The 26,721-nt window shown below is 38.4% G+C and overlaps 1 protein-coding gene across 2 annotated transcripts in view; it reads right to left on the bottom strand.

Moving 5' to 3' along the window:
* The window catches only part of ube2f (ubiquitin-conjugating enzyme E2F (putative)), a 44,550-nt gene extending 17,876 nt beyond the window's left edge, over positions 1-26,674 (bottom strand). Inside the window, exons 1-7 of one of the 2 annotated variants that reach the window (XM_051404861.1) lie at positions 26,427-26,674; positions 22,638-22,824; positions 20,770-20,799; positions 17,502-17,567; positions 8,439-8,506; positions 5,552-5,622; positions 5,078-5,135 (exon numbers count right to left, since the gene is read on the bottom strand). In XM_051404861.1, the coding sequence (XP_051260821.1) occupies positions 5,078-5,135; positions 5,552-5,622; positions 8,439-8,506; positions 17,502-17,567; positions 20,770-20,799; positions 22,638-22,752 (408 nt within the window). In that variant the 5' untranslated portion in view covers positions 22,753-22,824; positions 26,427-26,674. Of the gene's footprint in view, positions 1-5,077; positions 5,136-5,551; positions 5,623-8,438; positions 8,507-17,501; positions 17,568-20,769; positions 20,800-22,637; positions 22,825-26,175; positions 26,315-26,426 lie in introns of those variants that run through there. The other variant, XM_051404862.1, reaches the window with a different exon arrangement.
* Between the last annotated feature and the right edge of the window lie 47 nt (positions 26,675-26,721).

Raw genomic sequence — 26,721 nt, 5'->3', positions numbered from 1 at the left:
CCTTCTCCTCACCGTTGCCATCAACCTCAGGGGTACGGCTGCTGTTGCGTCTACATCGTAAACAATTGAGGAAGCGACAGTGGCAACAGCTTGCTGTCTGAAAGCACCTTAATAGCTAAGGCGCATACTACATAAGTGCAGCATCCTTGAATCGATTCCAGCTGCAGTCCCCTGTTGCAAACCCACCACACAGTGCTTAGCAAATTTACATTGTGCTGAATTTACAATATAAGCCATTATTGAATAATAAGAAAAAGTATTTTATTTATTTATTTTATGTGACATTGCGTGTGTGTGTGTGTGGGCTGAAGTGGAGAAGAGTGGTGACCAGTGAAGAGGGACATCATCACCCACTCAAAAACTAACACAATCCTTTCTGACTCACAGCTTTTACTTCTTTTTTATTTTTTGCTAACTCCTAAACATAATTAAAATTTAAGTAAACAATATTATTAAAGGACAACACCAATAAGAAAATCCAACCACATCTGTAAGTAGATTTCCTTCAGGGGTGAACTCAACATGGCTAAAGAAAATAATATGTCAGCCTATGCTTGGTTTCAAGTTGCTTCCTTTCACAGTCATTGGGTTTTGTGCACTAATTAGATTTTCAGTGACATTGCCATGCTAAAAGTTGCAGAAATCTGAAAAACAACTGTACATAGTATGATCGTTTGATTTAAACTATTGGTTCGCCTGAACAGTCTATCTGTTCAAGGTGCAGAACTGCTCTGTTGCAGTGGAAAATGATATACTGTTTTTGTCATTTTATCGACTGGTAAGAGAAGTCCAAAGCTTGACAGTTGAGAAGTCCACATACATATATATATATATATATATATATACATAGCCTAAGCTCAATTCCAACACACCAATGAAGTTAAAATGTACCCAGAATTTTGTGTTGTTAAAGGTGGTAACTTCCAGTAACAATTATACATTGTAAGTGATTTAAAATCAACTATGAAGGTGGGCAAGTTCAAAGTGTGAAAGTGTGCCCCATTTCTGGAAGCATCACCCTGCTAGCTGTTGACTTTTATCTCAATTTCACAGTGAGCAGACACGGCAGCTTTAATTCATGTATCTGTATAGTTAAAGATTGCACAAATGCATTCAGAGCATTAACATAAAAGCTACAATGCCACAGAGTATGTTTTTTAAGCCTGACTATGTGCTCAATAGTTAAAACTGCTACTATGAACACAAACACACACAAAGATAAGCACTCGGGCTGCATGCAAAGCCGATTTCCTTGCAACTTAAGTATTCAAAACAACAAGAATACACAACTGAGACTGGAGACGCAGGTACATAAAGACAAGGCTGCTGTGCTGGAGAAGCTCCACTGGTGGATTAAAGTAAGAGAGAGGAAATACTAGAAAAGGGCAGCAGTATGTGATATGTGAACAGTATGTACAGTCACCCATGAAAGTAATCAAATACAGGAAAATGAAATACAAGACTGTGCATGTCTGTTTACTGCATGTGCACTGTATCTACGTTTATATGCCACTCTCATTGTACAGCTGATGAAATTGCATATATGCCTGTCACAACCCACCGCTACACTGGCTGCATATGATGTATAAATGGAAAAAAAAAAAAAAAAAGATAGAGATTGCAGACATACAGTACTTTACAGCAGAATGAAATAAAAAGAGAGTGCAATGTGAATACAGTAAAGAGAGTTGATTTATAATTCTGCCTTGTGTAGTTTGCTATTAGTTTTGGCAGCACATAGTGGAAATCGATATCTAAATGTGTGGTTTTCAACTCAATAGAAAGAAGGCCTATCTTGAGTGTATGTGTTATTATGTCATCAATTTCCTCTATTTTTACAACCACATTTTCATCACAATAGTACCTTTCACAGTGAACCACATGAGTGTGTTTTGGCTGTGATGCAAAACAAGTGGTTGTTCGCATAAGCAAAGTATTTTTTCCAGGAGTAGAGAGCCAACCACACAAACATTCACAACATTGTTAATTTTGTGTTTTTCTTAAAGGCATACTGATCCTTAGCCTCTTGTGGTCTGAATGACTGGTTTGAAAGTTGATTTTAGCCGGTTCAGCAGTAGTTGAAGCAATCCAACAATCACCTATAATGAAACGGGTCAAGTTTTCTGCCGTGGACAGACAATGCTGATACCTGGATATACTTTAAACAAGGCAACAGATACTGATACAGCTTTTAATCCAGCACATTATAGCATAATTGAGCTGAAAAGTTATGTGCAAAGTGGCTTTCGGACAACAAAATGACGTACGCTCGTCTATTCAAAATACATGAAATACATGTCAAGAAGCTTAATGATATAGCTGACTACTCGCGAACTATTGCTGGAGCTCTGTCCCCCCATCTTCTTAAACATAATTGGACCAACACATGTTTGGACGACTGGTTATGTTCAGATTTCTATAATAACGACTCGCGAGCTTTACAGAAGCTCACACACAATTAAAAAGGGAGAAAGGCTTGAATGAGTGCTTCTCAATTGTGCTGTTAAAATGATGGCAGACTATGGTCTCTTGCCTTCTGTAACACAGCAAAGTAGCCTATTTACTTACATTAAGTAAAAAAAAACGTCTATTCTTGCACAAAATATATGTTATTCAAGCACTTTGAATGACCTATGTCTATTCAAATGTTTTCAAGGTCTTGATTTGTATCCCCCCACAAATTCACAAACAAACAACAACAACAACAACAACAACAACAACAACAACTTCCATGACTCTGATGAATCGTAGTCTGTCACAATAGCCTCGGGAGATTCTATTCAATTTTCTCTGTGCTGTTCTCTTTACATCCCCCTAACATTTTATTCACCATTGCACACTATTTCAGTCAATTTAAAACCCCATCATTGTACATACCAATTATGAAGTGAAGAAATAAACTGATATATTTGCATATATATATATAAAATATCTTTCACGCAAATCAGTCTAATGAACTTATTCAAACCATATCACATTTTTAGATACAGGTATGTATTTATTGCTGGATTTTTTAATGCTTTGGATTTTTTATGTGATGTTTTGTGTTGGTTAAATAGTATGGCTGAGTGAGTTCGAAATGCAGTTACAGAAGTGTAGTATGGGGAAAAAACATGTGAAATAAAGGTTTCATTTGCAGTATGTGCACATGCTACCACTATGACAGGCTGAATGGGAGCATTGTGGGTCTGACCAAAGAGAGAATGCAATCATATTGGAGAATTTACTTCAAGAAATAGATGAAGAAGGACAAAGTAATTAGTTTTTGAGCTATGTTTTCCAGGCAAAGTCTTCATCAAGACATCAAGCACAGCGTAACATAATGTGTTCAGTGATGTGGAGAGTCGTAATGACATTGCAATAAAACACACATGTAGCTTGACAATTTTCAATTACGTAGAATATATTTTTCCTCCTGTATAAGAAAAACAACAAACGGAATATGGGTTCTTCTGAAAGCAGGAAGAACAGACCACCAAGTATGCTAATGTGTGCAGACAACACCAGAAATAAGGCAAAAAGAGAGGGATAACCTGGATTGACACAAACTTCTAAAACCTTCAGGATAAGACAAATCCTGACAATAACTTCAAGAGCAGTCTTGGCAGGAAGTTCAAGAGGTACCAAGAGGATTTACTGGATGACCCTCTAAACTTGTCAAACGGGTAATAGAGGTAGGAGGGACATCCAATGCCTCTAAAAAATCCCTGTTACTCCACTGCATCAACATGGAAACCAGAGCTTCACCACACAAATACATTCAGTTCCACACCGTACTATCAAACATAATTTTTGTCAAATCTTGAGTAAGGATGGCAGAGGGTGTCCTTGCTTTAAACTTTGGTAACTGTTTCTAAACTGCTTGCAAAAAGTGCTCAATTGAGTGAAGGGTAAAGCGTAAGAAGTCAAAGCCCGCTTTAATATGCAGCTGAAAAGCCTTTCATTGTGAAGTTTACCTTCACATGGCTCCACAAAAGACTTTTCATGATGTCCTGCGAGGATTCTGCAGTGTTTTCAGCAGTATTTCTTGCACCCCCCTTTTTGTCAGTTTAAGAGCTGAAGTGAAAAGGTGGCTGAATATAGAAAAGGTCTTATGTCAAGGATTGTCCCGCTCAGGTATTTTGTGTTCTAAATTACCAACTGTATGGAAACCTAGGTTTTATAGTTTCCATTTATCCAATAGCTATCAACTCCTTCAAGATTTGAACACAATGCAGGCATCATTACACGATTCTAATTTGGGCTCACATGTTTCTGCCAGATTTAAGGGCGCTTTAGAACCCTACATAGACATGGGTTTCTTCAAAGAATCCACTGTATTTTCTCTTTATTTGATCAACGAATGTGATATTTCTAAATAAACTTTCTTTACAAGTCTGCAACTTCATAGCTTCACTACTTCTGATTATGAGCACTTTGCTAAACTGCTAGACTTCTTTATCAATTAACCCTACAAATAAAATGAATATAGGATTAATATGCTGCCTAAATTGTACAACAACAAAAAAACAACAAAAAGGATTCCCTCAGGAATAAATAGGAGTTCTTGGAACTATCTGACTGGCTATGGACCAAGAAAAACATAAGAGGCATGTGGTGATACACATAATCTCCCCTGTACTACTTCTTCATCATTACAATAAAAGAATACTCCAGACATGTGATTGTTGCAAGCCAGAACAAACCACATTAATTAATGTGTCCTTTATTGAACTTCTGTGTTGGTTTGGTTGTATATGTGTCTTTGCTAACATTTTCCATGAAATGTTACAAAGGTCTATTCTGCTACAGAATAGTTGTAGACGCTGCAAAAACAATTTTTAACTTCACTGTGAAACTAAACATTGCTGAAACACAGACTATCACATGTAAACTTGATTTAAAATGGTCATGTCAAGAGCCAATTCCTTATTATTGCGTAAAGCAAACAGATGAATACATACTATACTTACTTTCCTGTTCTAGAAAAAAATACTCCTGCAAAAAATAAATAAATCCTGCAAAGTCAGAGATCTCATATATGGTAACATTTTCTTTAATAAATACACATTCTCTTGAATAAATGCAATTTATTTACCTTTAATGTTCTGGTGGGTGCCCAGCCTGTGCCATCAATAGAGTGCTCCCGCAATAAGCTGCATTCAATTAAAGAGAAAAGAAACACACAGTCATTTACAATACTTCCAGGTTATTGAAGACACTTTGTGGCAAATCATATCTGCATGTACGATGAACTCTGTAGTATTGTGACCCTCATGTAACGCCAAATGTTATACAAGTCCACGGTAAATAAAATCTCAAACAAATCTGTCACATTTTTGAGAATGTGACTGGCTACACTGCTTAACTGCTTAACCCTTAAATTCCAGGTAATGTTTGTGAGAATGGACGTCTAGGGAAGGGAATACTATGTTTTGTTTGCCATTACAATCAATGTCTTGGCAGGAAAAACAATAATGTAACATAATACAAAATACGGCAACTTGAAATTAAGAGAGGAAGAAGTTGCATAGGTGAAGACAAGTCATGATGATGGTGTAGGCAGGATTACCTCAAACAGATCTCTCCAGTTTCTGTGATGTTAGGATGCCATATTCTAGTCAGACATCTCACTTTAGGAGGCTGGAAATGAACATGGAGAGAATAGCAAGAATGGGGAGAGAGGGACACATCTTTATTTATTTAATCATTGAATTTAATTTCAAACAAACTTTTAATAGAGATTCACCTTGTCAGCACAACATAAAGTACATGTTTTCAACATTATGTAATATCTATTATGTCGTGATGTATGAAGACATTTTGCTTCCACTATGAAACAAATATAATTACCACTTAAATGGTTTAAGTTTGTGTATGCTACTTGCTGAAACAGCCCTTTTTAAAGTAACAAAAACATTCACAATCATCAGATGATCTTTGATGACTCTCCAAGGTCAACTTTCTCTGTAGATAATTTGTAAAATGCTCTCCAAACCAATTAATTGGCATGTTTAATTATTTGATAATGCAATTCAAACATATCTTTATTCAGTAACGACACACATGATGCATACACAACTAGACGAAAGAAGAAAATGCAAGCCCATTAAAAAAATAAATAAATAAACTATAGCATTTGCTTCTGCTGTGATGTTGGCGTATTTTCAGATTTTGTTTTTTTTTGTGAAATTCTTCAGCTGTAGGCAGTCAAAAAGACCAGCCTTAAAAACCCAGTCCACAGCTGGTTTATTCTCTGTTGTTGGCTTTTGTGCCTACTATGTCTGCGTATGCTCCTTTTCTTACTGTAGTTACGGGGAAGTTGTGGCAGGGATGAACATAAGTAAAGCTACAAAGCTAGGTCCTTTTCACATGAATGATGAATCCTGAGTCTATATGTGTGAAAGGCAAATCTACTTGGTAGTTGGTAATACTTAACCACCCACAAAAACCCCAGCTCCTTCCACACGAGTGACTTAAAGACCAACCATAATGCTACTTGCAGGAAGCGAGGAAGGGTGATACATTTCAGCTGGGCGGGGTTTCATGAGGGGTTCAAGTTGCCCCATTTTGTGCAAGCTAGCTAATCATTTTCAACCTCTCTAAAATCTAATTTGCACCAGAGAAGGATAGGAGACCAAGAATTAGTGCTCCGACACCAGAGCTTCCAGTCAAGTGGGCAGGATCCCTCTGTCATGTCTAACTTTGAAGATTTGACAATTTTCATGAGTAAACTGCCACGACACATGGATCTACACTTACAGATAAAAGACACACAAAAGTAAAAGGGAACATGAGCAGTGTGCAGTGTACCTGTGTGTCCTTACCTGTAAGTGCTGATCTGTGTGTCATGGCTGTTTACTCATGACACACAGGTCAACGCTTACAGATAAAGACACACAGGTACACTGCACTCTGTGCGCATTCTCTTTTACTTTTACAATATAGAGTGCAGAGGTGAAAACTATTTTTTCTGTCAATATAAATGGTAGAGCTGGCAGTGTGGCTTGAAAAATAGTATCTCTATATTTTCAGCCTGAAATGGCTTGATAAGAAGATTTCCCAATAATTCAAACCTAGTGACTAAATGCTAGTCATTTTCAAATTGATCAAATTCTGGCTAAATGTCTGTATAGCACTGCAACATACTGCATTGTATGACTAAATTTAAAATCATCAAGTTGATGTCTATTAACTTAATGATGTTTTCCCGCTTCCTCTCAAATAACTGTAGAAACATTAGAACAAATTTGATGAACTCCATTTGCTTTTAAAGATTTTTAAGCATTTTATAAGTGGTTACAGTCATTTTAACTGTTTAAACTGTTTCAATTAAGGTCCCCTGCAAACAGACACTTGTTGTTTTTTTAGGTGTATTTCTGAGTCATTATTTATTGCTGTTACTGAATTTCATTGGCCTGAGCTGTTTTCTGTGCTGTGTACCAGCAAAAATAAAAACAAATTTTGGTAAACCCAATGGGAGTGAAACCCATTTAGACCATAGCCTTAACCCAAAACCAGCGAGTCAGAGAATGGACTGTTGTAATGTGAGCTACAAGTAAGATTTCAAACCAGGCTATAGAGCTTTTCATCAACTGATTTAATGTGTAGACTAACAGGCAGTGGAACGTGTTTACATATTTACTTATCATTCTCCTGGCTCGCTTTACCGTTACAGTTGTGCAATTCATAATGGATTTAACGGGACTTTATCAGAGGAAATATACTAATGAGAAAGTAGGTCCACCTCTAAGAATTGATTGACGTTTCATGATTGAATGTTTATTTACCATTCTGTAGCAGGTATCGTAAAACTGCCACAGATGGCTGCATGTAGAGAAAAGTGTGTGTGTGTGTGTGTGTGTGTGTGTGTGTGTGTGTGTATAAATGTGTAATAAAGATTCAGACAGAAGACGAAGATACAAAGCATATATACATGTGTAGAGACACATACAAACACAAACAAAACACATAGATTCACACATAAAAACACACACTGACATGGTGAGATAAAGCCTGCGTAGCAAGGACAGACAAAACAAGAGAGGTGAGTAGAGTAACTTCAACTCAAGAAGGTCGGGTGAAAAATGCAGTGTTATGCAAACAGAAACAAAAATATACCTTGTACCTCGATATTCCTATAGGAATATTAATTGAAGGAAATTCAATAGTGGTTCCACCATGAACACATTTTTAGTTTGTGAAAGGGCACCAGTAGTTTTGGTCTAGAGACTGCTTCATACACAAAACAACCAGAGCAGAACAAACCACAATCAGACAGGAAATCTGGAAGGGTCGTAATTTTAACAGGCCAAAATAGGAAGCTACCAACTAATGCTGACAACACAAATACACATGCAGGCACACACACACACACACACACAGACACACACAGACACACACACACACAAGTAGACACATAAATGGACCAAACAATGAGACATAAGAGGACCACTCACCACCATGTTATAGGCTTCGGGGACGTCTATTTCAAACTGAAACCTTCCACTTTGGTAGTAACCCTCATCTGGAAGCACATAGAGGAAAAAAAGACACAGGACAGCAGTCTTTACCAATGTGTACACTAAGATATGTGTTTTAATGACAAACATCAATTTAGAATTTCTTGTGGAAAGAGGGCCTTCAAGTATCATCACAGACTGCTGATCAGGGTTTAAAAATGTGTTTAATCAAGACATTCTGGATTAGGTATCAGGCAGGCAGTGATCAAAAGTAATCAATTTTAACTGGAAAAATTCAAATTAAGTCGATTAATAGATGAGTAGATCACTTGAATTTCCTGTTCCCCTACCTCCAGAAATAGTGCAGTTTAGAGTACATAAGTTCTTCTTGCAATGAGGATAGTTCAGCAAGTGCATCTGTTAACAGCAAAATATCATGAAAAATAAAAACTAAAGATAATGAGTGCTAGGTATAGGTATAACACTAAGAGGCTAATGTCATGTTGCCAAAAGTATCGGTGACAAGATGCCATACATGAAGTCCTGCTAGATATCAATACTCCATCTCCACAACTGCAAGATGAACACTAATGTGAACTGTTGTGGCTGCCAGCTAAAAAAAAAAAAAATCAATGCATCTGCGGCAGGAGAGAAAATGAGATGACCAATTGGAAGGATTGAATCTCAATCTAGGAGTTTATCTTAGGGGAGCATTGGCCTAATGTGTAACCTTTCAGTCTGACCACATTCTATAGATCAAACATAACGGCTTAACTCTCCCTTTCCATTATGCAATGATTGCTTACATTACACACACATATTCATTACACCACATCCACTGGGAGCATACGAATGTAGAGACGGCTACACACACATGCGAGCATGTAAGGTCACGCATGTGCATACATCTCAAATGAAATATTCTGAGTCAACTGCGGTGACATTTGTTTGGCTAAAGATAAGAAGACATGACATGGCAAGCGATATGAGGCAGTTTTCAATAGTTGGAGTTATATTTTAAAGAAATCGCTCCCCACATGTTGCCTTTAAAGCCAATTAAAGGCTTTTTTCAGGACATCTGCACAGGACCTGTTTAAAAAGGGGTCTTTAATTTGTTGGATAAAATTTGCATTTTTGCTGTGATCTTATGGTACTTCCAAGGATCAGAGGAGGGGAAGGTAGAGAAGAAAATCAGGTTTGGACAGAAAGAAATAACTCCCTATGGAGCTCACACCTTGTTAGGGTGCACTCAGGTGAACTGATACTCCTGGCAACTTCTGACTGAACTCCAGAAAGTGAGCGAGAGCTAGAGAGGAAGGGAAAGCACTTGGCTGGTAATAAGCCATGTAATGAACCACCTGTGTGTGCGTGTGAACATGTGTATGTGCTTGATTGACTGAGCAGCCAGTACCCAGATTTGCACATTTTATCTAAAAATACTTTGCTCAGAAGTTGTACATGGACCACACACTAACATACACTACCGCTGTACATTTTTGTACAATCTCATTTACACATATGGTGAGGCAAACATTTTATTTACATCTACAATACAGTATAATGCAATAAAAAGTTATTGCTGCTCTGAAACAGTATCAATGACACCTACAAATATCAATGACACCTAAAAATCCTGATTCAGAGGTAAAGGTTTATTTATGTACACACAAAACTGGCATACAGACAAGCACCATTATCACTCTCACTCCCCCCTCCTCTCTGTGTACTCAAAACACTAAGCAATTTGAGATAAGGCCTTTGTAAAAGGGCTATCTAAACCTCACCCGATTCTATTCGCTGCAACAAAGGCAGAGGTACAATTTAATTAGACCGCACAAACAGTCTCCCCTGTATTATAAATGAGGAGAGACAGAGGGAGAGGAACGTTGTGTGAAGTTGAGGGATACAGCCTGAACAAGTGTCAAAAGAAAGGAGGGGAAGAAAAAGAAAAAGTTTCGGCATCAAAACCGAGTGAAGGATGGATGGATACAAAAGGGACAAGAGAGAATAACAAAAGGGGGAAAAAGCAAAAAGAAAACTTAAAGAGAGAGAGCATCTACTGACTAACAACCGCAGTCAGAAGTCATAAATAATTCATGAGCGTCTTCAGTACAATGGAACAATCAGTCTTTACTGTCACACGACACTGTGCTTGCACACATACACACCTACACACACACAGCCGAACAACTGAGGTCCAAATCTTTTGGATAATAATAACTCTCATAAGTTGTTGGTCATAATGTTCAAATGACAGAGACACCCTGGTTAGTTAGTTGGTCAACACACCTGTGACAACTACAGTTCATGTCCTGATGTAATAAGGAAAGTCCCCACAGTCATATGCTCCTGGGTGTCAAGTTACCATGGTTACCAACTGATATATATATATAGTTTGCTCATGGAGACTGTATAGAAGATTGCTTCCTTGACAGCTTCCATGTTCAATAGATGGAATTCATTATAAGTGGATATATTATATATATATATATATATATATATCTATCTATCTACACACATCGATCAGTCATAACATAATGACCACCTGGGCACCCTAATGGTCATACCGTTATGCAGCACCATGCACAACAAACTGCGATGCACTGTGTGTGCGATGCACCTTTCTATCAGAACCAGCATTAGCTGTTTCAGCAGTTTGAGCTACAGTAGCTCCTCTGTTGGACCGGACCACACGGGCCAGCCTCGCTCCCCACGTACATCACTTTTCCTGCTTCTAACACATCGACTTTGTGGACAAAATGTTCACTTGCTGCCTAATATATCCCACCTACTGACAGGTGCCATGATAACCAGATAATCAGTGTTATTCACTTCAGATGTCAGTGGTCATAATGTGATAATGCCGATAGGTGTAAGTATATATAGGTCTGCTTTGCTTTTACACCATAAAGAAACTTCACCAGAGTTCAAGTAAAAGCTGATCGAGACCAATCTTTTGAAGAGGTACCTGACTACCTGACCGCAGCAAAGAAAAAATCATGTCAGGAAAAATTTGGCCATGATACCCAGATTAATTATCCTAATTGTGATTTCGCCTGTAGGAAGAGACAGTGAAGCAGAGTGACAAGTACAGCGCATGATTGGTGTTGATAGATAATTAACGTTTCTGACAGAGCTCTGAAAGACACGTCCATAACAGCCAGCACAATAGAAAGAGAGTATCTGAAAAACACAAACCAAGAAGGATGTTTCGTTTTTTCATGGCACTGAAAATATAAGGTCGTTAAAATAAAACAGTGGTCCTGAGAAGAGCTTTATTTCCTTTTCCTTTATTGTTTGTCCACTTGTACAGGTTTTTATTCAGGTAGGTTTTATTAGGTTGGAGGGAGACACAGGAGAGAAAGCTTGGGTGAGATGTGGTCGTTGTCCCCTGGGAACACATGCCCTTGCCACAAAACTGTTCCTGGATGCATACTTTAAATGTCACAACTCTGTGGGCAGCAAAACAAACTATTGTTGTTTTAATAAAGAAGTCTTTTTACTTTCCATCATTCTGAGAGCGACCATGATCTGATGTTATGCTGCACATAGCAAGAGTCTGTGAACAGCAGGGCACAGTGAAAGGAGATGGCTACCACACTGAGAATCAGAATCAGAATCAGAAATACTTTAATAATCCCAGGGGGAAATTACTTAAAATTAGAATCTGGAGGTCTGCAGCCTTTATCTGTTATCATTTTATCTTTATATCCCATTACTTCCTGCAATATTTCAAAAAAAGCTGAAAATGACCATTGGCAACTCGTGTTTCGCCAGTTAAATGCTTTTAATGTGAAGCTTCAGCCGTAGGAAATATTTGGTATGTCACCACATATACTGCAAATATATAAATACTGCAAATATACATATACTGCAAATATATAAATACTGAAAATATACATATACTGCAAATATATAAATATTGCAATACTTTCATCAGTGGGCCATTCGTAACAGACATACAATCAATCTGCCCAGTATTTCCCAGTATGACAAACGTCTCTCTTTCCTTCTTCTCTTTGGATTAGGCATGCTGTTTGTTGTTAATGTTCCTTATAGTGTACAGATATTTCTACTTTTCTGTTAAATGTATTTTAGATAGACAGTGACTTACAGACATTTATTCAAATGAAAATATTTAAGATTATTAATTCAATGTAATCATTAGACAAAAGGATTCAGTGTGAAGGCTCATTACCCTGCGTAGTCTCCCTCATCTCATCACTGACATCAGTCTTTAACATGTCCCAGGGATTCGACTGACCAACTACGTGGAGAATATAATATTGATAATATCTCCAATTTATTGTATAAATGTAATATAATATTGCAAGTTATTTCAGCCTAACCCTAATCCAATAGGAAAATCTGCAATACAAATTATACTGAACAGGGCTGCTGTGATATGAAACACTGTGTACCCATACAGCTGCACTGTGACATGTGCATGAAGCTACACATGCACACACACTACTGTGCAGAGATGAACTTCAGATGACCGCGTAGCCTCTGTAACCACGTCTTGGCCGTCCACCAACAAAAAAAAAAGACGCAGTTGTTTACCCCAAAGCACCTCTCACTGTTGTTGTTAGCTTAATTCTTTGTTCACTCTGTTTATCAGTGTAATAGCTTCGGGAAAAGCACCAGCAAGCTCCAATATTGGCATAATATCTGAAACCCAAATTTGTAGGGTATTTAACCCATCCAGTACACTATGTCGGCCAAGCGAATATTTGGCCAGCCAAAATTCAAATGCTACTGGCTCAGCTCCACAAAAGCACATTTACAAGTAAACCACCAACAAGGAAGTGTCCTTAAATTTTAATGCATCTGCGACAAACCGAGCAACACAAATCTCCAGATCTTCGTCATATCCAAGCACAGACATGAGTCACATTGACAACCTGTGGAATAGCTGTTAACAGAAGATTGAACTTGACCCCTTCTGAGTAAAAGTGAAAAAAGTAATCTAAGGTGTTCGATACATTCGAAAGGACAGCAAGATATGACTGCTGCAGAGTGTTCTTACACAAAGTACAAGTAGTGACAGATTTAAATAAGACCTGTTGTTATTTTGCCAATAAGGGGTCATCTTGTGTTGAAAAGCTTTTTTCACATTTTTGCCATAAATGTACTTTTTAAACGTACTTTTTCTGTCCCTACAGAGTTTTGCTCATACACTCAAATTTTGCAGGTTTCTGCAGCAATGTGCACAACAATGCATTAATTATCCATATGGAAACCAAGCAGAAAAAGTACACATCTGAGAACAGACAATGCACTTTGTACATCAATTTTCTTTCATCGTTGTACTTCTAATCCGAACATTGACATGTGAGAATGTGTTTACCCCGGAGTGTTGCTGCTGTCCCCATTCCTCAAAGACACAGGGGTCTGGGGCTACAAGGTCACAGCACAGAGCTGTTGAATGGGAAAAGGAAATTAAACAAACTAAGTAACTAAAGAGACATTCAACTGAGCCGAACTTGAAAAAGATCACTTATTTCTCAGTTTTCTGTTTGTTTCTTGTTTGTTTGTTTCAAAATGAATGGAATGAATGAATGAATAATACATGGTGATACAATATTTAGATGTAATATACAGTTTAATAATAACAACAACTAAAACAATATAAAAGAATCTGCTTGCCTTGCTTCAATTAGATCTGGGAGCACAATCTGACACAAAGCATGTCTGTTGAGTGTGTGTGTGTACTGCGTGTGTGTGTGTGCATATTCATGTCTTCTTCTTGATTAGGTTTCTTTTTGTTTCTTTGTTCTTTAGTGAGTAAGGTGATTTGAGTAAGATAGTCTCTCATAAAAAAAGGAATTAACAAAAGCAGCTTGGAGGAATATTGCACCTCATCCCTCCAGTAAAGCACTGTGTTGTTGTTCAGGAGACATAATGACCGTGAGAACCACAAGTGGATAGTGTTAAGATATGTGACTAGAATACATCTTTGTCACTTTGATTTGAAGTTTGAGATTTTGTTATACTATTGTTGCTTTGTCAAACATTTCCATATGTGTACAAAATGTTTAATTAGCACAGGACTAAGTTAAACCACTGAACGCAAATCCAGGATATCAAAACAGTTTAAATATAAATGGGATTAAGGCGTATGTATTTTGTTCTATGTATGCGAAGCAGCCTGTTTTATAGCTGGACCCATTAAATTGGGCCTTAGGTTTTTTGGACCAACAGCAGTCAATCAAATGTTTAAATTACAGCACTACCTGCAGCATGAGTAAACCGTGCTACTGTCTACATTAGATGTAAAAGATAACACAAACAGAAGAAAACATAAAAGGAGACGGGAAAAGAAGAAAAGGAAAGAAACACTTACATAAGCCTTGAGCTATAAATTCTCCCCATAGCAAGTCGAGATGATTTTACCTTGCACTGGTTTGGATATAAGAGACACTGGACAACCTGCATCCTGAGGCAAGTTCCCTTTGCATGTTTTATTTTCCTGTCTGACCACTATTACCTTCCCTGCAGCACAAATTACAGCCTCTGTGTGTAAAATGTCTAACTAATATACTGCAATTCTCAAATGAAATATGACTAAAAGTGATAAACTGAGGCAGCTGTGTTAAAACAGCAGCTTCTGAGAATTGAGAGCAGACATCGGCTGACTAGCTTTCAGTGGAGGGGACACAGAGAGAACAGGCAAGAAGAGAAGAACAAAAAAGAGATTAATAAACAAGGGGAGAAACAGAACCACTAATAGAGAAAAGAGCAAGTGAAAGGAAGTGAAAAGGGGGTATAAACGTGTGAGTGTGCCTTGTGTGTATGTCTGGAGAGACAGAGGTCTTGAATAATTGAGCAAGTCTTTCTCTGAGAACTCAATCTCCTTACCAACTCCTCTTAAAGAACATGACACCAAACCTCATCTCTAATTGCTGATCTTTGCTTTTCTCTGCAGATTTTGCTTACAAAGGCCTTTGAGAAAACTAAGCTGGCATTACAGTGCCGACTCGGGTGGCAGGAAGACGGATGAATCTCAGATACGCACATACATACACATGCGCTTACGAGCAGTCACGCACGCACAAGACCTCGGACAGGGCCTTGAAATATCATATTAGTTGACAAAAATTGATGCGGGGACTTCCTCACCTAACAAATGTACCGGACAAAATAAGAGACACCTCTCAAATGTTATTGCTACCGTTTGCCAAAATACAGAGAGAATTATAAGATAAATGATGAGCTATCAGAACAAAGACTAAGTAGTAAATCTCCCTAATGATTTAATAAGGAGTATGGTCTACACCTGCTCTATATCTAACTTATTTGAAGGAGAAAAAGAAGACCTATATATATATATATTTATATATAATAAAATAGCCAGATTGTTCATTGTAAGAATCTTTGCTTAAACTCTGATTGGACATACTGTCTGAAGTTGTGCACGCTTTTTTCTGTGCAACAGGATTATTTTTTTTTTCGTTTTTACCTCCAAATAAAGTGGATTAAATCATCTGTTGTCTTGTTAACAACCTATTTAATCACTGACTTCATTGTAGCAATGTGCTCAATTGTGTACAATGTTGTCATAACTGATAGAAACTGGGAGAAAATAAGACCCAAATTGTAATAAACAAAAATTATCCTTCCAGAAAATAGAATAAAATTATGCAGAATTGCTGGCTGATTCTGGATAATTTTGTTCTATTTTCTGCATAATGTGTGTCTGAATTTGAATCTGCTTTTGTCTAAACAGTGTTAACCACCAGATACTTTGTTTGTCCCTCTCATTACTCAAGCACAGACAAACACAAAGCTATGTCGTCACTTTCTGTAAGTCTCTGGCTTGTGTTCTCCTAGCCGTGTATCCTCCAAATAAGAGATGAAAATGGATTTCCACATTTCATAAGTAAGAGAAATGAGAAGGTGACATTGGGCTTGAGGACAGAGAGAAAGTGTGACAAATAGAGAGCAGGAAGTGAGAAGTAAGAGAGTCTCCAGAGACTTGGGTAATCCCACACCAGCGTGTTTGGTTTGTACAATATTCGACAGGTAGCCCACTTAGCTTGGAACAGTGCTGAGAAAGCAGATTGTACTAGGCGAATAATGATTGTGCGGTGGTAATGTCGAAATACAGAGAGGGGACTGGAATGCCATTTAAAGGGAATACTTAAAGACACTACATAGACTTACAAACAAACTGCTAACATTGCATTTACTCTCCCCCTATCATACACAACCATCCTCCTCCCCCACAATCTGCACACACAAACCAGGCATATTGTCTGGAAGTGAGATGGCACAAAATGAGAAAGCAGTGGACATAACTGGAGGCTGTTTAAGGAAAATCATTTTCATTCACATTCAGGGAACTGTGATCATCACATTAGCCTGACAATTTATATCGCAATTTTTCCAGTTCTCGTGCTGCCCTCTCTTTCCATTACTGTTCTTTACTGAGAAAGTGCAGTTATTTGACTTACAAAATGCAAGATGACTCGAGGGTCTTGTGAAGTGGTGGTTCAAATCATCGGCTTATAGTGAGCAGTCCTATTTTTTATTATTGTAAATTATGATATGACAATTGTATAATGAACTGAAAGGATATGTTTCTGGCTTTTTTCCTATGAAGTCTTACCTTAATATTTCTGTAAAATCTACATGCAGCAACAAATCTGTGTTTCATTGTCCTGGTTCAGGGTCCCTGCTGGGTTTCCCTGCTCACAAAAGAGTTTGTGTCATCATAGCAATCTTCAGGTGGAATTCTTTCCCGTTTTGTGCACTGCATTTTCTTGGGCTTTGATAAGGGGTTTAAAAAAAGCTCACTCCTAAATTAATCTCTTACACTACACCAGTGGAATTTGAACGAGTCTGAGTTCAACATCCACCAAAATAATAGGCAACCAAAAACACTGCTTCCATCAGTTCATACAATATTAACAGTGCAAAGGTGGAATCTAAAATGAGATTAGCTGTGACTATATTTCCTGCGTCCCAATAACAAAGCAGTTACTAAATTATTTAAGCAGTTATTTCTGGAACAGACAAGGAGACAGACAGATGTTTAGTTTTTTTTTTTTCTCTTACCAGGAGACACTGCCAGTTGAAAATGATGTAGCTTGTCCTCATCTGGGAAACTGGCTTTGCATGTACCTGAACAGGAACAAATAGGGGAGGGAAGAGTTATTAGAGTCAAATGTTAAAGCCAGAAGTTGTAATTACTTGCTTTTGTTCCAAATAATGGCATTAAAATCAATAATATATTGTATTTTCATTAAATGCTTCCTAAACCACAGCATGTTCATACTTCTGTCTGTTCACAGAGACTGCAGGATTTATGCCTTGGGACCCCCTGTGGCACCACATTCCCCCCTGGTGTTCAAGGACATGTACTGCGCTTCAGACCACTGGCATCACCTCGGAGAGCATTTTTGTACCCAAGTTCATCAAACTTAACATCACATGAGCTCTTTTACTGAATAATCTTTTTTTGTTCGGTGTAAAATTAGACTCGAGATATACAAGGATCTTGATGACGCATATTGTGAGACTTATGTAACATCTTTTTCATAATAATGACTTTAAATGAATGTAAAAGGAATTAAATGCAACAGTTCGACTGCTTCTTAATCAGGCAGAGAAGATAATATACTGTGGGCTGCATGTAAAGCATAGTGCCCTACAAATAATTAATGATCCTCTTATCAAATCTCAAAGTGAATTTGTCTTTCCAAACTTTCTCCACCAAGCTAATAGATCATTTACCAACTTGCCCTGCATTACTGAGGAAATATGAAGTGACTGAGTCATTAACTGTTGAGATATGATATGATATGATGAAGTGTCGGAAAGCTGTTATGCATTGCATGCCCAAACAATCATCAGACACATCACATAACTAATATGACAGCATATTAAAATGTTAGTTGAAAAATATAAAAATGTGTTTGTGTGTGTGGTTGGGGGACAAATCCCCATCTGAGTCTCCACTTCTCAGTCTGGTAGAGTTATTGAATGAGAAGACAAAAGAGTTCTTATATTGCTCTTCATGCAGCGTAGGAAAAAACAATTCAACTGATTTGAACATGAATATGTCCCCCAGTAGCCACCGAATCCTGGCTTTCACCTGGACAGCAAAGCTACATCCTTGTAGGGTATCCAGCTTTGAATACATACTCTGTTTTTATGTATAATATGCCTTCAGTTTGTCTCTTATTTCTTATTTAATGTTTCTTATTGTAAATTGCTCATTTCAGCCTGAAGAATACCATCTGTTCATGAGAACGCCCCTAAATTGTAACATAAAGCTACGAGTTCTGCTGTGTTTGTGATTAAGTTTCCAACACAAAAATGTCACCTGACTGACCCGAGAGTGAAAAGAGCAATTTCACACTGTGGTGCTTAAAGTCATGCAGCCAGAAATCAGCAGGAAAAAACATTAAAGACGTACTGCAGCAGTGTCAACAGTTACAAAATATTATTACACAATCGACCAGAAATAGAGAGGGAATGTTTTGACATGAAGTTAGATGCCATAAAACAGTTTGCCATGATTTAGATGGGAGGCAGCTGATGGGTATTTTAGTCACAGAGATACAAGAGGAGAAAGTATTAGCCTATAAAGTGGTGTACAGTGAACAATTGCCAAAATTATCAAAAAAATATTATAAAATTAAATAAAAAATGAGACCATATATGGAGAGATCCCCATCCTCCTCTTCCCTGAATTCCTGTCTGCCCTTAACAGTGAAAATCCATCACATTCAATAAAGCTGTATTCTATTCTATTCTGCTATATAGCTCCAGACTCATGGCACAAAGCCAGGTTTCCATAAAGCAAAGTGCTGAAGCCTCATGAAAATCAAAAGAATACTTTACACAAGACCGTATTTCATCATTGTTGTTGATAATGAAGAACAGATTAGATGAGCTTAAACAGTAAAAGAGCCGTGGATGGTTTCTTTAACGGCACAGTGTCCTAACTCCACCTCCCTCATTCACCTACTCCTTTAGCCAGTTTACACTCAGCTCCCCAAGAACAACTGTGATGTTAGTCTGAATGTATTTCTGAGAATCAGAGGTATATCTTATACATAAGCAAGTGCAGGTCAGCTTCCAGTATGCAGCAAACACACTGGTCATTGAACAGACACATGCATCATGCTTCATGCACCCCCCCCAGTACCAATATTTTCCAGGGGCTTGCAGTGTTACAAATGCTGAACACAGCTGGGTCAGTATTTGTTTGATATGTGTCTTATTTAGAAAATGTATGGCACAATAATATTTCCCAGTCTTCAGCTCCGGGGCAAAACTGATCAGACCACAAACAAAAACCGGTATGCTAAATTCAGCCAAAGCAATCATAATTAATTCAGCACTAATGCATAACAATAACAAGATCTGATATTCTGTAGTGTAAATTCTCAAATAAAAGCCAGGAACCCAAATAGTAGTAGGGGTTACAGTCTGTTTGAACAAATAAATCCTGACGCCAAAAGTATAAAAAGCATGAAACTCATCCAAGCCTCACAGTGCATGTGTTTATACTTAAGCATGGCACTTTTCCAGCTTAATACAGCAACATTTATAAGGGCTGGGAAATCTGGCAAAAACCAAATCTAACTAATGTCAGGCCTTCGTGAAATGGCTTTGCAGATGGATCATCCTAAAAATCTAGACTAACCGACCTTTAATGAAGACATTTTGACGTGCGTAGACAATTGCAAAAGAGTCCATCTGAAAACCTTATAAGCCCTATTTAATCAAAAATATAATTTACTGAAAATCTGACACATTTATCTAATTTACTGTGAAAAAGCCAATTATCAGATTCTGGTTGAATAGCTACACGGCATAAAATATTCTTTCAAATAACCTACATCTCAAATGATCAAAGCAACTTGTCAAAAATCCGAACACAGAGCATATCTATGGGCTTGGTTTTTGTTTTCCTGCCTCATCTCAAACATTTGGAAAATTGTTCTAATATTCCCTCATTCCCGAAACACAAATATATTGACATATATTCGGCAAAGCCAGAATAATACATCAAGCACGGGTTACCCTCGTTTAGCAACATTCCTCCATGTTGTAGCAAAAGAGACAAAAAAAAAAAAAAACTAAATAAAAGCTCCTTAGTTGGGAAACAGAACCAGGTGGACACTATAAGAATGTGTGGTATATTAAGTCTATTATTCAACTGTCACACTTCTATTGACTAGACGGAGATGTGGGGCTTAACAAGCATTGTAAACACGGAGAGGAACGGAAAGTGTAATGAATTCAGAGAGAATGAGTCTGTCTCCACTAATTGAATGAGATCGGTGTGTATGGAAGTGTAGAGCGTACTTACTAGGGAGATTGGCTTCAAGTTCTGCAACTTCTGTTAAGAGAGAAAAAGAATAATGAATAAGCAGAGCGGAGAAGAGGGTAAAGACCGACGCCACAAACACACATGCGCAAATATGTCAGATCTTTACACACGGAGAGCTGACACTGTCACACTCTTAACTCTTAAATGAGTTAAATGCTACCTGAATAAAAACATTATTGTCTTACATGCAAGTTATAAAATAGGTTGTCTTCGGCATGCAACACAATGTAGCGGAGAAAAGAATGACTCGATCAGTGGGTAACAAAAAAGGGAGGACGGAAAAAGAAGACGCGTAAAGAGCAGAGAGATGTTCAGCTGGTGTTGCCTCTGGGTTGCGTCTGGTTGGATTTTTCACTGCTCATTTGTGTCAGCTAGTTTAACACTAACAATCTACAAAATGGGAGGAACAATTGCTTCGTCTCTGGGCCGTCTGTGTTGTTGTTCTGGTGTGTCATGCTAAGAATTTTCCATTGTCATTTACACAAACACATTCTTTTAGATGCGCAGAGTGTAATTATTAGATACTTCTTTCACTTACCCCCCCTCCACATGGCGGGCACAGCAGAGGGTCAGCTATTTAACAGCTCCCTCAGAGATAGTGGGGAGTTACTGTTTTGTCCAGTGAGACATACAACTGGCTTTTATCAGAACGAGTACTCTTCTCCGCAGCCCATGTCTGCCAAATGTCAGGTCCCTATCCATATTTTAAAAAGTTCTGCCCAAGGGTCATCCACAATTTATTTTAATGGTTCTCAGCTGTGTATCGACGTCCAAACACTAAGTCAGAGTCCTCCTTTCTGGCTGAAGGTGTGCCTAACAGTGATATCAGCTGCTTTAGTGTTTGACTATATACCCTTTGTCCCAGTTTATTTAACAAGCACTGTATTTCTATTTCAAATTAAGCTATTTTACATGGCCAACTTCTCTGAAAAGTAGTGATCAGTGGGAATTGGTTTGTGAATCAGACCAAGATACTGAAACAATCAAATTCAGGACAGATAGACAACAATAAGATCTCGTCAGGGAGCAGGATCCTTTGTGCTTCTGCAAGATGGGATATGTCTTATTCAAACATCAGTTTGTTAGAGCAAGCTTGTCATCCTCAGGTTCAGCGTTAGGAAGTGCCAGGTCCCAAGACAGCTCATTTAGAGGTTTCCTGCCTCAGAACTTGACTTGACCTTGTATTATTATCATGCCTGTGAGCATCAAACCATACCACTTCAGTACCTCGAGGGAAAAATAACTTCCACAAGGCAATAGCCATCCAAGAGAAAGAAAAGTAAGTCACTCAGATGATGTGCTGAAGGGCATTACACTGATAGAGGTTTTTAATATTGCCCCACTATCCTATACATAATACTGTAAATGATAGTGGGCCAGCAGCATTTTATTTTGTATCACCCTGTTTTGATCCCTTAGAAAGGGCTGTTTAAGGGGCTGTTTGTGTGACAAAGTATTTTTTTCACCCTTTTATTGATGGACAGTGTTACATTGTGTGAGAGATTATTTGCTCCAAGTGAGAATGTTAGTGTGAAATTGAACACTACAGTATATGCCAATGTTGTTTTCAATAAAAAGAACATTTGCACAAAGCAAGCCGATCCACTTTTCCATGTTGATAAGAGCATTAAAATGAGAAAAAAATAATGGGACGAAAAGAAATCAAGGGACATTTAGAATAGCTGAAAATGTGTGATTAATCGCGATTAAATATTCTAATCGTTTGACAGCACTATAAATAACATCTGTCATGGCCTACAGTGTCAGTCATGTAACATTTAGCTGCCTAGTTGTGGTTTGCTTCTGTATAAATACATGATGGACGAAGTGAACCATGACCCAAGTACCTTTGGTTAGGAGGCGGTCCCTGATGGAGACCCTGTGGGCGGAGTCGGAGGCTCCAGAGGCACGGCCCGTCTTTCCTCCATCATCCCTCTTCAGCTTACTGGCCAATGTAAGCATGGCTACGCTGCTGTAATGTTCCTCACTCTGCCCCACGCTGTGCTGTGCTGCAATGCACTGCTTCTCAAATGCCTAACAATCACAGAGAACATAAAGAATTTATTAATCAATCAAATTATATTGCAGAATCAAGCAAAAATGTATATAAAATGGACATAATATTGGACACATATGTGTACACATGCAAATCCTACAACCAATTTTAAACAAACAATACGTTTTTTTTCGCACAAATAAGCATAATGTTTAAAGACTGCAGATACACATCATATTTAATAATAAACAAAGTGGCCACGTTTTCAAGAAGCCTGTGTTAAATTAATTCATTCATCATATGCATTATTGATCCTCGTAGAGAAATTCATTCTCTGCATTCGTGGGCAGCCACCATGCAGCGCCTAGGGTCCAACTTTAAGCCAGTACGATGGTCAAGGGCACGGACTGGAGAATGAACCTAACATACATGTTTTGATGGTGGGGGAAACTGGCGCACCTGGAGGACACTAACACAAACACAGGGAGAACATGCAAACTCCACACAGAAAGGCCCTGCCCCTGCCCCTGCCCCTGCCCCTGCGGGAATTTGAAAGAGACGACAGTGCTTACCACTGACCCACCATGAATACAACTATCTGTGTGTTTTTGTTACCTTAGAATGAGCTGGTCTGTATGTTGTTATCTACATACATACCTTGCATGGAATCTGCCTTGTTGAACCACCATGTTTCTATAGGAGCCTACACCGGACAAACCAAACTCTTGCTCTAGATAGGGCCCACAGGGGAGTTTCACAGATACCGCAGTTTCTACTACACACTTCATAGCCCGTTCTCATTCCCAGGAATTCTCAGCTCAGTTTCCTCTCACAGTCCACAGACATGCACACAAGGTGAACTAACTCTAAACTTTTGCAGTTGTGAATGGTCGTCAGGTCTAGACGTCTCAGCCCTGTGAAAGACCCGCAACCTGTCCAGGCTGCCTTAAGCCCAGTGTGCAGGAAGAGACTCCAGCCACCCACGACGATGTACAGATGAAGCAGATATAGATAACGGAAAGCTGAACGACGGAGAAAAAAACATCAGAGAAAGGTCTTTAAAAAAGGTAAACGATATCCAAGGCCAAAGCTCAGTTGTGCTTAGAAATTACACCTACCAAGATCTTTTCACATCGGGCTAGTAACACTCATCAGCTATCGCTTGTTCACGCTATCTACAGACTAGATCTCATAACAAAGAGATAAAAAGAATAGAAAAGGCGAGTGTTTAATAGAGGGTCAAATCTATTATCTAGTACGCTTATTATAGCAATAAACTGACTACCATGACACTATTTAATTACAGTGCAATTAGACTCCAAGTTGTCTAACAGTGTAAGTGTTAAGTTGTAGTCATCTTAATTGCAGTAAACTGAGGTAAATCACTAGACAGCCTCCTTTTGTGTAACTTTTTCTTTACACAAAGCCTATCCTCTACAACAGATAAACCACGCAGTTGAATTTTGACCATCTGCTCTTTACATTCATGATCAAATCAAGCATGCATTCAGAGAAATGAGAGGAGTTCATTTAGGGAGAATGCTGTATATTTTGGGGGATTTCTACTGAGAGACACATAAGTATAGCCTTCAGATGAACATTTCAGCACTGCTCAAAGATGCCAAAACCATACATTAACATTCAACAGTGAGTATTCAGTTATGGGGCCGTTGTAAGCAATAAGAAACTTAGAAGTTCATAAAAAAAATAAAAAGAACAAGATAAAAGATTAAAAAAACAAATGATCTTCGACACTCTCATTTAACTCTCAAAAAACTGAGGTTATCCGACAGAAGGAGCCAACAGACACAAGTATCACAAATTGCTAAATAATATTCAACAGACTCACTGTAACAGCGAAGTACTTCAATGTTATGCTTCTGCCAACTTTCCTATTAATGGTGCTGCGGCAGGAAGCCATTATCTATGGCATGACATTGTTAAACTCAGAGATGAAAGCATTCACTCCTTGTAAACCCGTCTTCTGGTAACTATCAATGCCATCCGAGAACCAACCGTCGGAGTGGTTGTTTACTGATTTCCTGGGAGAGTTTCTTATGCCTTTCAATTGTTGATAATTTGGCATTTATTGCATTGTGCATTTGTAAAATCAGACATAATACACATAATGGATTCAAATATTTCAACAGAGACAGTCTGGCAAAGATAACGTGTTGAAATATTTTATGTATAAAATGTTGTCATTCAAAAGTTAAGAATGAAAAAGCAATGTTGATTTGAAATACAAACAGGAATACAGTATGTCAACTCAGCTTAGGCGGTATGTACTTCTTCATACCTTTATACTGACATTGCACCGGGGTATATCGTATATAAAGAATATAGCTGAGCTGCCGGTGATAGAAGTCACTGTAGCATACCTGAGCACTGACTCAAGGGAGAGGCGATGAGAGACAGTCAGAGAAACAAACGAGTCGGAGCAACGCAATTTCACATGTGGGGCTCTAAAAAGGAAAAAAAAAAAAAAAAAAAAAATTTTTTAAAAGAGGAGGGGGGGGTATTATTTCATCTTCCCCCCCCCCCCCAGAAGGGAGAGGAAAAAAAAAAAGGAGGAAAAAAAAAAAAATTAAAAAAAAAAAAAAACAAAAAAAAAAAAAAAAAAAAAAACCACCCAAAAAAAAAAAAAAAAAAAAAAAAAAAAAAAAAAAAAAAGGGGGGCATCAGATGAAAATGATAATTTGGGGATTTCAAAATACCCTGATATACCTCAACACGGCCCAAGCCTTATGTCAACATCTAAAAACACAATAACAAACTATTAAAGCAGCTTTCAGGACATGTAAAATGTTCAAAAGACATTTACAATCCTCGTTTCCTGGTGCAGCAGCATCAGTAGAGACTCACAACCACCCAAACACACTGTCTGCATCAATCACCTAACGTACTTTAACTCAGTCTTGGTGATCCTTTTCTGCTGTTTTGAAAATGTCCCATGCCCCCTCTCACTATTTCACCGTGGTACAGTTTCACCGGTGGGTGCAGAACTCCTTTAACCTCACATCTCTCCACTCTGTGTGTCCAGTCTGAGCTCATTTGGGGAAGCGGCAGCAGCAGAAAGTGAAGGTATCAAGTATCAGTGAGCCCACAAAATGTGTGTCACTGAGTCTGACTCGACACCCACCTGCCTCAGCTGTCACTCACAGACTCAAACTACCTGGATGTTAGTCAAACAGCTGTGGGGATAGGAACAGGGCCAATGCAGCATAAGCAGACAACACAGCTGGCAGTGGAACAACAAACAACAAATAAACAAGCACACAGCCATGAAAGATCTGTTTCTCTTCTGGCTGTGCAACCACTATCTGCTATGACCATATTAAACCATAAGCTGTCAACACATGGAGGAAGTTAATGCTAATGTAAAATACCTTTTATAAGTCTGGTGTGTGTCCTTTCAGCTCGTTAACTAACCCTAATAACAATCCGCTAACACTGCTAATCACAGCTAAGCTAGACGCACTATCCAACTCACAACCAGCCTCCTTTCCTCCGCACATTTCACCGCAGCTCACCGAGACATGCCCCTCGTTTTACTCAGCGTTTAAAACTCTTATCACAGTATCCATGTTAGCCAGTGTTATGTGTGTGTGTGTGTGTGTGTGTGTTATCTTTTTTTTACCTTACTGTCTCAGAGCTAACGCGCTCCGTGTGCTACACCATAATCATCCGCCCTCCTCTGTGCAAAGCGCCGTGTGCGACTCCACCCGGAGACTACAGGAGACCCGTCCGGCTGTAAATAACTTCAAAAATACTTATTTATGTGTGTGTGTGTGTGTGTGTGTGGGGAGGGGGGGAGTGGATATGAACTGATTGGAGAATCAGCTGTCAGAACTTCGTTCCGGTGTCATGGGCAACGGAAGCGCAGTGAATACCGGTCGTTGTTGTTGTCCGTGTAGACATGGCGGCAGATAAAT

The sequence above is a fragment of the Dicentrarchus labrax genome, unplaced genomic scaffold, assembly GCF_905237075.1.
Source record: "Dicentrarchus labrax unplaced genomic scaffold, dlabrax2021, whole genome shotgun sequence".
NCBI classification, from domain to species: domain Eukaryota; kingdom Metazoa; phylum Chordata; class Actinopteri; family Moronidae; genus Dicentrarchus; species Dicentrarchus labrax.
The sequence above is the reverse complement of the archived record's forward strand: the minus strand, read 5'-3'. Positions and strand labels throughout refer to the sequence as shown.